The 15,545-nt window shown below is 51.5% G+C and overlaps 1 protein-coding gene across 1 annotated transcript in view; it reads left to right on the top strand.

The window, feature by feature from the left end:
• XDH (xanthine dehydrogenase) overlaps positions 1-11,554 on the top strand; it is a 67,709-nt gene extending 56,155 nt beyond the window's left edge. The window contains exons 31-36 of the mRNA XM_004711150.2: positions 2,149-2,201; positions 4,036-4,150; positions 5,084-5,149; positions 6,357-6,545; positions 8,261-8,437; positions 10,223-11,554. Coding sequence (XP_004711207.1) covers positions 2,149-2,201; positions 4,036-4,150; positions 5,084-5,149; positions 6,357-6,545; positions 8,261-8,437; positions 10,223-10,273 — 651 coding nt within the window. The 3' untranslated portion in view covers positions 10,274-11,554. The remainder of the gene's footprint in view (positions 1-2,148; positions 2,202-4,035; positions 4,151-5,083; positions 5,150-6,356; positions 6,546-8,260; positions 8,438-10,222) is intronic.
• The last annotated feature ends 3,991 nt before the right edge of the window (positions 11,555-15,545 follow it).

Below are 15,545 nucleotides of genomic sequence, written 5' to 3'. Positions count from 1 at the left end.
GCTGACCTTACTTGCAACTCCCCAGGACCGTTGGTCCCGCTGCTCTCTCCTAGGGCATGCCTCCTGTACCTATCCTATATAGCTATGCACACCCCATCTGATAAAAAAGAAAGAAAGATTGAAAAGAGGAAAAAACAAGAAGAAAAAGAAAAGGGAGAAAAGAAAAGAACAAAAAGAGAGAAGAATTTTCAAAAATCCCGGGTCTGTTCATTGGCCTTCATGATTGTCCAGGAACTGCCCCTCCCCACCGGGCCCCCCCTCCTTGGGGGCTTCTCAGCTCTGCCTTGCTCCAGCTGCTGGTCTGGTATGCTCCCTTCTTGGCTTGCTCCGCTGTAGGGGCTTCAGACCGCACTACCTCCCCACCATGTGACCCCAGAAATGTCCTCTGTCACCCTCTGCTCCAGTAAGGGGACAACATGACATGAGCTATTGTTGGTTGCCCAGTTCCATTAGCTCCCCACAGGGAAGCCATCCTCTGGGCCTGGTGTGCCAGCGTGGGGTCCAGTCGGGCTCTCTCTTTCTCTTCATCTCTCCCAGTCTGCTTCTGTGTGGATGGGGCATGCTGGCCCCTCTCCCCAGACTGTAGGTTCAGTTGGGCTGGCTGGCTTTACAGGCCAGAGAGGGGACTGAGTCCTTAGGAGGACGGGAATAGCAGGGACAGCATGCTGTGCTAAGAAAGTCCCTCTGACTGCAGGGTGTCGGCTGGGTTACATGGTGGGCTTGGGATGATTGGAGCAGTGGTGGGATTCAGATCATGTCACACCTGGTTCATTGCCCCAATGACCATTTTAAGACTAAAAAAAATAATATGATGAAAGGTAGTTTATTATTTCATACAGTCAGTAAATAAGAACAATAAAAGAGGTAGACACAACTAGATTATGTTATAAGAGTTTTAAAATGTTAATGAAAGAATATTAAATAATACCTGACAAAAACAACGAAACTGTTGTTTAAGACATTTCCGTGTTCCTTCTTATTGGCATCTTCACTTTCATCTGAGCATCATCGACTATATGATTTGTCCTTAACCATTTTTCCATTGTAGGAGCACAGGATCCCATTCCCTTGGAGGTGGGCCAATCAGGCCACAGTCAATGTATCTGATCTATTAGAAACAGGCGACCTCTCTTCTCTGAACATGTTACGTTCATCTTTGAAAAACCCCTTTCCACTTCTGCTGAACCTACAGCAATTGTTCTGACAATATTTTAAGCTCTCTGAATATTTCCAGGAGTTGCATCATTCATTCATCATATCTTGTGGGAATTTGGGGTGTCACACAGAGCTGAAATGCATGACAGCGGTCACCCTTCTGGTTATTTGGCACTCAGTCCCTTTACATTCTACATTCACCTACTGGTATAACAAAGGAAAGGGAACAAAAATGCAGTATGTCATCGACATAATGAGTTTTGTGAAATTAATAAATAAATATCATCAGCCTAGTCCCATCTCATTTTTTTGTATCGGTGTACTTAATGAACATTACGATAGGTGCTTAGAATAGTCTATTGCTCAAGTGAACCTCACATCACCAATAACCAAAAAGCTAATTACAGAAGACAAATACAAAGAGCTTTGAACAGAAAGTGCATCCACAGGAATTATTCTAGCAAATAATGAGTAATACCACCATGGATAAAATGTAAGATGCTACTAAGGAATATAAAATAGGACCTGAGTAAATGGAATGACAGTACCTAGTTTACAGATGGGATGTCATTATAGATAAATTATTTATAAAAGGGAGAGTAAAGAATGTAAATTGGTGATTCCACATGGGGCGTCCCTCAGAGAGAACCCAGATTACAAGTGCCATTTTAACAACCTGGTCACTGAACTCAACAACAACAAAAAGTAGGTATTGTCTTTGTTGAACTGGTGAAAATGGGATGCATCTGGCTGCTGGATCAGAGGCAGGAAGGCTACGGAAGAGCAATGGCAGTGATCCAGGCTCCAGAGGATGAGGACAGGGTACAGGTGCTAGGGGCAAAGGAGACAAGGAAGAGTCCCTTACTTGTGGAAGTTGACTCTGTTCCAGGTGAGGGGGGTGAGCCCACCAAACCTTATGGCAGGTCCGGGTTTCAGCACACCATGATCTCTGAGACCCCTGCCCCTGCCTGACGGTCATTTCCTCTTCTTCAGGTCTCAGCGGCCTACATGGGTGCCGTGAGCTTGTCGGCTACTGGATTTTACAGGTGAGTCCGTGTTGTCATCCTACCTCTGATGCAGGGGGAGCAGACCCATCAGAGCTCCTTTCTTCCTGGGATGTCCTCTGATTTCAGTTTAAAGATGCTCTCACACGTGTGAGACCACTCTGTGATGTGGCAGAAGGCTAAAAGCCTGAGGTGCCCTATCAGGAGACCTGCTTTCTAACTGGGCTCTTAAGTATTGATGCATTCCTTCACTTGGTGCTTCATCTTTTGGGCAACTTTAAATCCCAGTCACAGCATGGATAGACAGAGACCCTGCCCCTCTGACCTAGAAGCTGCAAAAAGATCGGGCCACATTGACTGTCAGTTGTCACTGAGGGGTGTAACTCGGAGAAATTTAACTAGGGCCTCTTCTTTCGCAGGTTGCTAGATGAGAAAAACACTTTAAATGAAGAAAAACACTTTAACGTGTGCTCAGAACAATTTTGTGGGAATGTACAAATGGTCATGTATGTTTTAGGTGAAGACATGCCTTGCCCATGCTCGGTGGGTCATGCAGCATTTGCCCTACACAAACAAATGTCCTTCAGTTCATATCCCGCTTCTGCAGTTGATAGGACAAACATACTGCCCAGCAGGCCCTGGATGAACAGAGGAGGTGATTCCTCCTAAGAGAAGACATTCCCTTCAGCCCCGCCTTGGTTTTTTTTCTCGTGGAGGTTCTGAGCACATTGGTTAACTTTATTCCTGTGTCCTGTAGGGAGCCCTGGAGGTATAGGGGTTACGTGTTGGACTGCTAACTCCAAGGTCAGCAGTTCGAAACCACCAGCCACTCTGAGGGAGAAAGAGGAGGCTTTCTATTGCAAGTTACAGTCTTGGGAAACTCAGAGGCAGTTGCACCTGTCCTCTGAGGCGGCTGTGAGTTGGGACTGACTTGATGGCAGTGAGGGTTTTGGCAGCCTTGTGTGTAACACACCAGCTAGTTTCCCATGAAGTCAGTTCTCACGCATGGGATCCCACACGTGTCAAAGCCGAACTCTGCTGCGGAGGGTTTTTGGTGGTTGAGTTTTTGGAAGTAAATGGCCAGGTCTTTTCTTCAAGGTGTCTCTGGGTGGACTCAAGCTTCCAACCCTTCAGTGAGTACAGAGCACATGAGAGGTTCGCACCCATAAGAAATCCAACCTATAGTGTGTTAGGAACTCTGTGTACGTGAACACGTACAGGCACCTGCGCGCGTGCACGCACACACAATTTACAGAAAACAACAACAACAACCCAGAATTGTATAGGGTACTCAGGATTGAAAATGTGAACCCGTTTCTATGAAGACCATCTCCCTGGGATAATGTGTTGATTTTTCCAGGGGGAGAGGAGGTGCAAGTGACGTGGGCCGGTGGGTGTCTGCTGGAGTGTGCACCCAGGCTAGTGGAAGCACCTGATCTTTTTAGCTTCCCCTTAAAAACAGGCAGCCATGTGAGCAGGCAGATTTATGGGCATAGCCCACAGTCACAAGCAAGACTTGAGGTTCTGAAGTCCCTGGGTTCTCATTCAGCAGATTCTTTGAAGTTTGACTTTCAGGTCCTCCACGGGTTCAGGCAAATCTCCATTTGTTTCCCATGGAGACCAGCACGCTGTTCTAAACGGTCCTTGGCTACTCACAATGATTTATGTAAGGGCCATTGGCAAAAACAGAGCAAAGACAAGGGGGAATAAATTCTGGAATACCTAGGTTTCATTAACAGGTTCAAAAGATTCCAAACACGTGGACTATCCTGGAAAAGAGCTGGATGGGGGGTGGGGAGGGGAATCCTTTAGATCTCAAAACCTTGGGGGACAGGCTGTGTATGTGATGGGCAATGTTTTCTCTCTTCTCCCCCAGAACACCCAACCTTGGCTATAGCTTTGAGACAAACTCAGGGAACCCCTTCCACTACTTCACCTATGGGGTGGCTTGCTCTGAAGTGGAGATTGACTGCCTCACAGGGGATCATAAGGTAAGAAGTGGCAACTTTACTAGTTAGGGCGGGTGGGGACCGTGTAGAAACTACTAAGCTGTCACGTGAAGATGGGGGATGGGGAAAACAAGGAGAGGTGTTGGCATCCGCTTTCAGTGAAGGGGAAACTGTGTCACTCTCTCAGGCCTGGTGGACCAGGTGGTCCCCCCTGGCCTCAATCCTTACCTCTACCGCTGCGGCAGGAGAGCAGCCACAGACAGTGTGTATGCAGTTAAGCCCGACTGTGCTATCAGGCAAGGTGATTTCCAGACACTGAAATTTGAATTTTGCGGAATTTGCACATGTCACTAAGCAGTCTTTTTATTTATTTTCCAGTCACTTATTAATTTTTCCATATGATCATCATAATGAGTTTCACTCCAGCCATTGCTACAAAGTTGATTCAGACACCCAACAACCCTATCAAACAGAGTAGAACTGCCCAGTAGGATTTCTGAGGCTGGATATCTCTACAGACACAGATGGCTAAATCTAGTTCCCAGGGAACCATTTGCACTACTGATCTTGGGGTTGGCAGCCAACCCTTAACTGCTGTGCCCCGAGTGTTCCTTTGATTAGCTCATGGCTTCTGAGAAACAGGCAACAGGCGGGCCAGAGTTTGAGGACCTTCCTTACATGATATGATAGACCCTGACTCGGGTCTGAAGCCTCAAATCCTATGGACGGACCATGAACTGCTCAGTCACAAGTGTGTGCAGCTGTTCCATGTTGCCAAGACGGTGCTGCCACTCCCACCCCCCACCCCACCCCCGATCTCCTGGGCTGGCTGCTAAGAGCTAACACCTCAGTTCTGCTGATGGCAGTGGTACCCAGAGCTCCCGGGTCAAAGTGCTATTGAGCTTTTGACTTATAGCTGAAGGGTCCCCAAAACTCATTCAGCCTCTCCAACATCTCTTTCTTCTCGAACTTTAGAACCTCCACACGGACATCGTCATGGACGTTGGCAACAGTCTGAACCCTGCCATCGATATTGGGCAGGTAAGGCTCACAGGAACCAGGGTGGTGATGGGCTTGGCCACTGATGTGCTCATCTCCCTCCTACGACCACGGGCAGTTTGAAGCAGGACTGAAGCAGCACACACACACACACACACACACACACACACACACACACACACGAGCAGCATGTGGAATGGAGATTGAGTTTGGGATCGATGCCCTGGCAGCTAGGTCTGGGGTCAGAGGAATCCCCCGCCTTTCCTTCCTTTCCGAACCCGGGCCTCTTTGGGACTCTAGGAAGCCCATGCGGGGCCGGAGGAGGACACTGGAGCAGGAGGAGCATGGGGCAGGGGTGGCCACTTTTGGCCGATTGAGCTGATGTGGTAGAAAAGGAGAAGGTAGTGGGAAGAACGAGAGAATGGAAATGCTGAGCCGTTGGAAGATGACGATGATTGTTTCTCCCAGTTTTTTTTTCAATTCATGAGGACCCAGAAGTCTGATCATTAATCATTAATCTGCTCATCCATTCTTTAAACACCCATTTTTGGAAACTTCTAGAGCCAGGCCCCCAAAGGGCAGGTAGTCCCTCTGTGAGGCAGTAGGGGTTCGGAGAGGATTAACTCACGGCCTTGCCCCCGAACACCTCCTTCTGCCACTGAGGTGCCACCGTGCCCTGTGCTGAGAAGGGGGCTGGGTGCAGAGCAGTAGATGGTGGCAGGGGTCCTGGGAGAGGATCGGAAGGTACCATGGGCCGTTCTTTCTCCTGGAGCCCAGCTGGGAGGTGGGAATTAGAAATGGCCTCAAGGACGTCTCTAAGAATCGACTATCCATGACCTGACTCCTCTCTTGGGGCTTCGTGGGGATCTGAGGCCTCCCCCAGCACACAGCAGGGAATGTGGGTCCCCAAGGGGCAGGGCTATCAATGGTGAGCTTGCTTCTCACTGGGAGGGTGCCACTTCTCTAATGGCAGACAGGGAGAACATGGCTCCATCTGCCCTGAGATAGGTTGTGGGGTGACATCGTGCCCATCGCTGGGGACTGTCCTAGAATAGCTGACCAGTTCTGAACTGGTCTTCAGTGCTAATGCCAATGTCTGGTGATGGGCAGGCTTGTATTGGGGGGCTCCCTTTAGCTTCACCCTCGACGCCTCCCCCCGGGGTGTGGGAGCTTTGCGCCTGTGTGGGGAGCAGCCTCTCTCCTTTGGGGGCCGGGAGATGGGGTGACCATGGTCTCTGTCTGTCTGCAGGTGGAAGGGGCATTTGTGCAGGGCCTCGGCCTTTTCACCTTGGAGGAGCTGCACTACTCCCCTGAGGGGAGTCTGCACACCAGAGGCCCCAGCACCTACAAGATCCCTGCCTTTGGCAGCATCCCCATCGAGTTCCAGGTGACCCTGCTCCGTGACTGCCCGAACAAGAAGGCCATCTACGCCTCCAAGGTCCTGTCCCTCTGGGTCTGGGCTGCCTCATGAGCTGCACTGGGGGAGGTCCCGGGTGGCGACCAGGGGCCCTGTCGTCCACTGCTCCGATCTTCTTGAAGACACGAGAGGCCCTGCGAGGGCTTTGGTGCAGGTGGTGGCGGAACGGATGGTTCTGCCCGAGAACCAGTTGAACTCGGCCGAGGATACCAACCCAGCATTGTCCGAAGCAGGCTCTGATGGGCAGACTCACATTCCTAAATCACACCAGGAAGGTCAAATTCTGGTTTCTAATCCTGTGCCAGGTGTGCCCCTGTGATACTTGACCCTGAGAGATGGTTCCACAGGCCTAGTACCCCCGTCAGCCTCCCACAGCCAGTGCATCTGCTTCATGGCAGCTGGGGAGGTCCCCTTGCTCACACCCACTCACCCCCTTTGGTGACTGGGACCAGAGAAGCATGCCCGAAGGCTTGTGAAAATATGGTTGAAGATCGATTCAGTTGATTGACAGGTTGAGGCCTAAGAAAGAAGGGGAGTGGCCATTTGTAACCCACCAGACACATTGATGTGCTCATCGCTTGCTTTGCTTTTCGGGGTGGGGTGGGGGTGGGGGTCTGAGGCATGCTGTGACCCCATGCGGAATGGGTAGGATTCGTGATGAAAATGCGACTCCCTGGGCCAACCCCTAGAGGGTGAGTCGGGAGATCAGGGGAGGGGGGAGAGGGGGGCGGGCAGAACCTGCATCTTAAACAAGTATCCTGATTCAGGTGGTTTGGCCCGTTCTGTGAGGGCGGGTGCAAAGTCATCTCTTCTAGAAGGGACGCAGGAGCCCTGAGGGTGGAGTGGGTTACATGTGGAGTTGCTAAATACCAGGTCAGCCATGTAAAGCTCCCAGCAACTCCCAGGGAGCCAGATGAGGCTTTCTACACAACTACTGTCTGGAAACCCCCGGGCCACTTCTCCTCAGGCCAATAGGTTCTCTAGGAGCCGAACAGACTGGGTGGCAGTGGGTGGGGAGAAGGCACTTCAGTGGGTCCTTATCCTGTGAGTCCAGCAGCTGCTGTAGGTATAGCTACAGCGCCTATACATGTTTTCATCAGAGTGGCTACCCCTACCTCCTTCCCACTGCCATCGGTTTGATTCCAACTCCTCAGGACACCATAGGGGTTTGCTGATGCTGTGCATCTTTACTGGAGCAAAGAGTCGCCTCTTTCTCCCACAGAGTGCCTGGTAGGTTTGAACTGCCGACCTGGGGGGTTAGCAGTCCAACGCTTACCCAACACCACTACCAGGACTCCTTATCAAAGTCACGGATAATAAGAGTATTCTTCTAGGCTAAAAAAATGGTAGAGAAAGCATTAAAGCTCACACCAGAGCGATGGTCTTCTCTTTACCTGGCAACCATCTGATCTAACTTCGAGTGACGCATGGTATGGACGCGTGTGTCATCTGAAAAGATGACAGCAAGAGTTAAAAGAAACAGGCTGGCGAGATGTCATCTCATCCTAACACACGAGTTCTCAGCTCTGCGGGTTTCTGACGACCTTTGCCTGCCTGCCTGCCTGCCTGCCTGCATCGGTGTGCTGCGCATTCATGCAGGGCAAGGTTTGGACAGCACCAATAGCCTTCACTGTGCAGGTCTCCTCCCCACCCCTGCCTCCTGGTCCATCCACTACAGGGATGTGGAGGCTGGGGCCACCCGGTCTGAGTCCCTGCCCTGCTCTCTGTCTGTCCAGGCGGTTGGCGAGCCACCCCTCTTCCTGGCCGCCTCCATCTTCTTTGCCATCAAAGACGCCATCCACGCAGCTCGAGCTCAGCATGCAGAATACAGCGCAAAGAGGCTCTTCCAGCTTGACAGCCCTGCCACCCCGGAGAAGATCCGCAATGCCTGTGTGGACCAGTTCACTACCCTGGTACGCTACCTCTCACGGGCCCGCTGTGGCTGCGGGAGGCCGGGGCAAAGGCTGGCCTGTGCATTCGGGGGTAGGTTCTGAAAGGAAGAAGGTGAGGTGGCGGGTTCTGTCTCCACTGGCAGCGATGCATTACTGGCCACCCTCCACCGTGCAATGTGAGAGACTCAAGTGGACTTGCTGGAGAAGAATGCGAAAGCTCCCTAAAACTGCAGCTCATAGCTTGGGGTCCCCAGGTGGGTGGAGCATGTAGTTTATAGTCACAACTCACCGATTGCAGATTTTTCCCTCTAGAGGAGGGTGATGCATAAAAGTCCAAAAGAGTCGAATCCTCCATTTCAGTCGCTAGCCGATTTGAGATGCTTCTTTGTTAAAGGCACGGTGTCAAGTACTATGGAGATGGAGGGGGTGGGGGTGGGGATGGGATGAATGAATGAATGAATGAATGAATGAATGAAGTCAACCACATTTGTTCTGAGACCACCGTGTTGCATGCTGATCCTGAGGACACAGAGGTGCCCTTGAGGATTTTGCAACTTTCTAGGAAAACAGATGGTGGCATTATGTTGTGACCCACTGCAACCTTGTCAGGGTAGGAGATGGGAACACTGAGCATGGAGGAATTCCTGGTGACAGAAAGCCATGGTAGGAGCAGAGCCAGCCCAGTTTTTGAGGTGTGCGGAAGAGGGCACTGTGCATACCCACTCCCATCAAGCCAATGCCCAGTCATAGCGACCCTGTATAAGGTCCCCAGCATTGTGACTCATTACTGGGGCAGACAGCCTCTTCATTCTTCCTCACAGCGAGGGGTGGGTTTGAACCACCAACCTTGCAGTTAGCAGACCAATGTGTATCTCACAATGCCACCAGGGTTGCGTATCCCGAGCTCTCCAACTGCCTTTTCAACTGCAGCCTCTGTTGACTGCTTAGAATGAGGTGTTCCCGATACTCTGATAGCTGTTGACATTTGATTAGTCTTTGGATTTATAGATCAAGTGGGTACTCATGGATCCAAAGCATTTCAGAGTTGGGGAGTGTATGGGAGCCCCTGATCCAACAGGACCCCCCCGTCCCCAGACCTCAGCTCAGAGTGTAAGGCAGACAGAGGGGCCAGCAAGGCTACTCTGCAGGGTGGCCTGGAGATGCAGTTGGAGAGAAAGAGGTGCATAGACAATGCATTGAGCTTCCAGACAGAGGGGACAGTCCAGAACCTTCCCACAGCCCAGAACCTTCCCACCCCAGTCTCCATGCTGACTCTTACCCAAACCCCCTTACCTGAGAGGAGAGGTCCTGCCTGGACTCCCAGTAAGCTCACACTATGCAAGGTTAGCTTCTTGTCAGCTGCCCAATGCAGACCTCAGTCATCAGAACACCTGAGATCCCAGACCCATCCTGCCCCAGCCTCCGTCCTATGTTGCAGCACACTTGTGCTTTAGAATCCTGGGGATGGAGCCGCAGGAGCAGTGCATCCTGGGAACCAACAATACTTTTTGGTGCTGTGGGAACTACGTAAGAAGCAGCCAGATCTCTGCTGCTCATGGAAATATCCCCAAAGCCTAATCTCGTGCCGGCCACCTGGACATCGTTCAATGCCTAAGGGAAGACTAGCATGGCAGGAGTCCTGTCGTGGGGACATTGCCAAAGACTGGGGCTCCAGGATGCAATGTTGTCATTGGATGGTGTTGGCAGTGGCGGGAGGTGGCACGTGTGCAAGATGAGTGGATGGGGGCACTGTGCCCTATGCTTTTGGAAGAGCCTGGCAGTGAACATTCTCTGCTTCTTCCCTAGTGTGCCACTGGTGTCCCAGAAGACTGTCCTCTCTGGTCCCTGAGGGTGTGAGGAGGAAGTCCCAGAAGAGTCGTGTGCCACCGTGGGACCTCCTTGGAGCTGGCAGCGTGGACTGCAGAGCATGACTCAATCAATGTTGCAGGGTGACCACGCTTGGGTTCCCCAGGATGGCATTTGGGAGAACATGAAACACCTCGGAAACTTTTGATCAAAAAATGATTTGAAAACATCATGATACCCAGATTCAGAACAGTTAGGCCCAGGTGATGAATATGAGATTAAGGTTCCTTCATATCAGTTTTAATCATGTATTTATAATCGCTTGAAAAAATGTGAATGCTATACATTTATCATGCTAACTTACAAAGGCCATCGCCGTGATCAAATTCTCTGGGCAGCCTGTCTAACTTCGATCACGGACAGCATCCATCCTTCAGTGAGGCTTCCCGCAGACCCAGGTGATTGTGCATCGGCGTGCCTCCGCCGAAAATGTTGCCTTCAAATCAATGAACATCTTCTTGTGACCTCAGATCCAGACTCCCTTGCGTGATGGGGCAGCACGGTGAGATTACAGCCTTTCGCCGTCTTCGGCTCCCCGGAATGAGACACATACAAAGTGAATCAGACCCAATTTTGTTAAAGCGGCTCAGGGTCAGATTGTTTAATAAAAGAAAACCCCCAGCCTCCCCCATCATCGGATCCCTATGGTGTGTGCTAGCTTTCTTCTCGCTTTCCCTTGCGGTCTTTAAAAGAAACAAAAAGATCAGGCTTAAACACCCTCCTTTGAAGACAGAATCATCTCTACCCAGTTGCCATCAACATCAGGATCCACCCCCCAGGAAACCCCATTCCCATCCCAAGTCTGCTGCTAGCATGGCTGTGGCCATGGAGGTGTTGTCCCTTCTACGCCGCCTCATCCTGGAAATGGAGAGCCGGGCCAGAGAATCTCTCAGGTCCTCTCCAGCTCTGAAAGTCTATAAATAAGTGACCTGACACAGCCCGGTTATATAACTACAGCTCTTGAAGACTTTTCCCCTTTATTATTACCCCGTAACTGGGCGTGATGAACTTTGCTTAGATTCTCTCAAGTGCCAGGGTTGGGAAGGAGAACGGAAGCAACAAGGAGTGCCCCGTCTTGGTTTAAGAGCTGGTCGCTTCACTCTCGGGCCTGATGGAGAGTGGGCGACGTTACCCTGTCCTGCATCTTCTGCGTCTAAAACACTCCATCTCTGCCGGATGGCCCGGCTCTGGGGGAGGAGGAGAGCAGGTCCTGGGGAACCACGTGATTGAACTTGGTGTTTGACGTCACTAATAAATGAGACTGTCACCTGGTCGGCTCTCGAGGAATGGTTATTAGTCATCCTACTCACACCAAACGCTGATATCTTCCCACCTCTGGGTCAGAGTTCATTTCTAGAAAATGCTCACTAGACACTCATTTCTCTCTCTCTCTCTCTCTTTCTCTCTCTCCTTTCTTAAAAAACTCCCTTTGAAATATTCTATACCCACTGGTGATTTATTTTACCACGGGGTTAAAACTGAAGTGCATTAGACACAAAATGTATGTGCAGTGAGATCCACCCAGGCCCATCTGGGGATTCTCTGGAACGCCCTGGGACATGCTCTGAGGCTTGTCATTTGCTATAGTGAGGCCCCAAGGGCGGCGCAAGGACTCGGCTTCTCTCTGTGTAAGGGATTGAGGTGGGAGAGCCATGATCACAGAAAGCAAATGAGAGAATGCTTCAAGAATGATACACAATGGGGGTGCTCTGCCCTTCCGACACTGTCCCTTGCCCCTGGTGTCTTAATTCTGCAAGCTTTCTCCAGTTTACAAAGGCGAATTCCAAAAAGGTGCTCAAAACTGCCTGCAGTGTGACACTGCTTCCTGCAGAGGGCAGTAGAAGATTGAACATGAGACAACAGTCTCCTGTCTATGGTTCGTTATTTGAGCACCCTTCCCGGATCTTACACTGCACCAAGTGACCAAGTTGTCTTCCAAAGTCTTTCCTGGACCTGGATTCACTGCTGATTTCGGAGTTCAAACACAAAAATCTCCCCAGAGTAGCTCTCGGAAGATCTGGGTCAGCCTTGGGGGACCGCTCTCTAGACCAAAGGCTGGCAGTGGAAGACAATTTTGGCTTTGAGTGTAGATGGCTTGTTAGTTGCCAGGAGATTGATCCCGTCTTGTGGTGAAGCCGTGGGGCTTTCTTCACTGATTTTCATGGAAACGGATCACGAGGTCATTTCCTCTGTGATGTGGACAGATTGGTTCCCACCTGACAACCTTAGGATTAGCAGCCGAGTATCCAATCTAGTGCTTTACCTACGGGGTCTCTTTTTAATCCTCCCAAAAGTCTTTTAAAAAAATCCCTGCAAGGAGCCCCTCGTGGTATATAGGGGGTTATCCATGGGGCGGCTCACTGCAAGGTCCGCAGTTTGAAACCATCAGCAGCTCCGCGGGAGAAAGAAGAGGCTTTCTATTGCCATAAAGAGTGACCGTCTTAGAAACCCTCAGGGGCAGTTCTGACCCATCCCAGAGGGATGCTGAGTTAGCAGCAGCTCAATGCTATCGAGGTTTTGTGTTGTCGTTGGTTTTAATCCCTGTGACAGCAGGCAGGAGATGCCCTACAGAGAAGCCAGGCAGCGGGGCCTGTGTGCTGTGGGGTACAACTGCCCCCATCGGCTGTCTTTGGCGGAAGTCTCTGGAGGAGCAAACGGTCAGGCCCTTCTCTTATGGAGCGGCTGGTGGGCTCACACCACTGACCTATTCATTCATAGCTTAGCCACTGCCGGAGAGCCAGGGCTCCTAGCTTGCTCAGGGACGGTTACTCTCCAGGAAGCTTAGAGCAAGCTTAGGCCTTGCAGCCTGGGAAGCCCACTGAATATAGAGGGCAGACTTGCCTCTCAGGGCTGACTCATGCCGACTGGAGGCACGGAGATTGCCGGAGATACCAGAATGCCTCTCTGTTATCTACCGGTAGGGCTGGCTGTCTCCTTGGTGTGGCCAAGCTTCTGAACGGTTGTCAAAGAGCAGTTATTGGGCCTCTGAGCGCCAAGGTGGCTGGGAAGTTAGGCCTGAAGGACAGGATGGAGGTTATAGGAGGAACGCCAGCTGAGGGAGAAGGACAGAAATAGTATTAGATGATTGATTTACAGCTGGGGATATCCCATCTTTTTATTTTTACTCGGGGTGGGGTGGGTGGGGGCTGGAAACTATTCCAGCTGTGCCCGTTTGGGACACTGGGACAAAGAGATTCAGAACATGCAGCTTCCTTGACCCACAGGGTCTCGGATCACCCTGACTCCCCAGCCCAGGGTCCTGCCCTTTTGTTTCCTCTATTTTCAGGATTATTGGGAGCGTACATGACCCAAAGGCAGAGGCAGACCTTTGGCAACCTTGTGATCCAAGGCAAAGCAGCCTGGTGATGGGAGTGGAGCTATCAGACTCTGCCCAAAGGACTCTGGCATCCTCGCTGCCCTTCCACTGCCCTGTCCTTGCATATCCCAGGACCAACCCGGCTTCCCAGACGGGGAGGACCACGGGGACCATCATGCTCATGGTCTTTGTTTAGAGATGGGAACTGTGAACCCAGAGAGGGCATGTTTAGTGGGAGAGCCTGGCCGAACACAAGGCTGTCTGACTACTAGATCAGCCTTTTTTTCGAAGCCACGGAGCACTAGTCAAAGGAGCCTTTTAATATGTAACCTTCGGTCCGAGAGCAGGGGAAGATGATAGGATCTATGACAAGCTGAAGAACTGGGGCAAGGAAGGGCCTATACTTGCCTCTTCCTGCACATGTATCATGAATGTGAACAAGGGGTGCTTTCTGAAACTCCGGGAGTCCTGCTGGCATGTTGGGCTGCTAACTGCAAGGCTAGCAGTTCAAAGCTACCAGCCGCCCCCTGCCCAGGAAAAAGACAAGGCTTTGATTGGCTTAAAGAATGACAGTCTTGGAAACCCACAGGAGCAATTCTACCCTGTCCTAGAGGGTCGCTCCGAGTCAGCCTGGACTCGAGATGACGGCGAGTTTGGGTTTGGGTTCTGAAACTCTAAAAGTGGGGGACTAAAAACCCCATGTCCAAACGCCCCATCTTTCTAAAGTGGTGTGCTGACTCATGTCTGTAAGGCGCGCCAAAGGAGGAGAGCAGACTCAATTGCCACCCTTAGCTCTTCGCCCAGCTCTGGGACATAAAAGATTGATGTATGGGATTTGAGAGATTAGAGAGGGAGGATTTCTTTGGGGCTGGCATATTGTCATTCTCCCTGAAAAAGAGGAGTATGTCCTGGAGGTCCCCCTGACTAGGCTATAGGAGGGGGAGTGGCAGACGAATCATGGAGACCCCAACATGAGACTTGCTTGGGAGGCTGGGTCTGGATCAGCCCAGGGCAGCAAGACAGCGAGAGGAAAGAGGCATGAGGGAGTTGCACCAGACAAGAGTACCAGTGTGATCACGCGGGACCCCCCACCCCACCCCTCTCTAGAAGGACTATTAACTGCTGTCACCCCAGCAGAGGAAGGGAACTGCCGGATGGCCAGGCATCAGGTCCGCGGGCTGCAGTGTGGCCACACACGGCCCACGAGAAACACACACCCCTCCTTGCCTCGCTTGTTCCTCTCAGCTGGTTAGCTCTGTCTGATCCCCAAGCACCCTTCACACCTTCCTGTCAGGTGGAGGGTGGCAGAACGCTGAGGTGCCTTTGTGAGACCGCAGACTGGACCCTGCCTGACTGCTGGGGAAGGGGCGCGGAGAACGTGTGCAGCAGGGCAGGCAGCCCCCAGGGTCCTGCAAGGTCCCTGTGTAAGCCCAGGGATCACCCCTCTGAGTTGGACCAGGAACGTGGCTCTTCCCCTCGCTCGTTCTTGGTCCCTATCTCTGGGACATCCTAGCTGAGGGGAAGGCCAGCTGCTTCCCCTGTGCAGTCAGTTGTCCTAACTTAGGAGTTTCCCACAAATGTTGGACAGGCCCACATGGGTATCCCTCACGTGTCCTCCCTGTAGGTGGGTGTACTTTGAGGGATCCACTTGGCGCTGTGACGTTCTCAAAGTACACTTCATTTCCATGCTTCCACCAAGGCTGGGCCGAGTTCCTGGCTTGGGCACAGTGTCAGGAAACAATGGTCCCCGATGGTGGGCTATTTAGGAGTTGAGGAGAGCACTTGTGGGAGTTGGCTAAGCAAGCCCTTCTGCTTTTCCTCTCTTTCCTTCTTCCGTCTTGGACAAGTCACTTTGTTCCTCTGACCCTTAGCCTTTCATCTGTAAGACAGGTGTTAGTCACTATGCTTAGTTCACTGTGCTGATGTGATGATTGAATGAATGGATGG

The sequence above is a fragment of the Echinops telfairi genome, unplaced genomic scaffold (genome assembly GCF_000313985.2).
Source record: "Echinops telfairi isolate 266 unplaced genomic scaffold, ASM31398v2 ScPeMD7_10;HRSCAF=50, whole genome shotgun sequence".
In the NCBI taxonomy this organism is placed as follows: Eukaryota; Metazoa; Chordata; class Mammalia; order Afrosoricida; family Tenrecidae; genus Echinops; species Echinops telfairi.
Note: the sequence above shows the minus strand (reverse complement) of the source record. Positions and strands in the feature narration are given on the sequence as shown.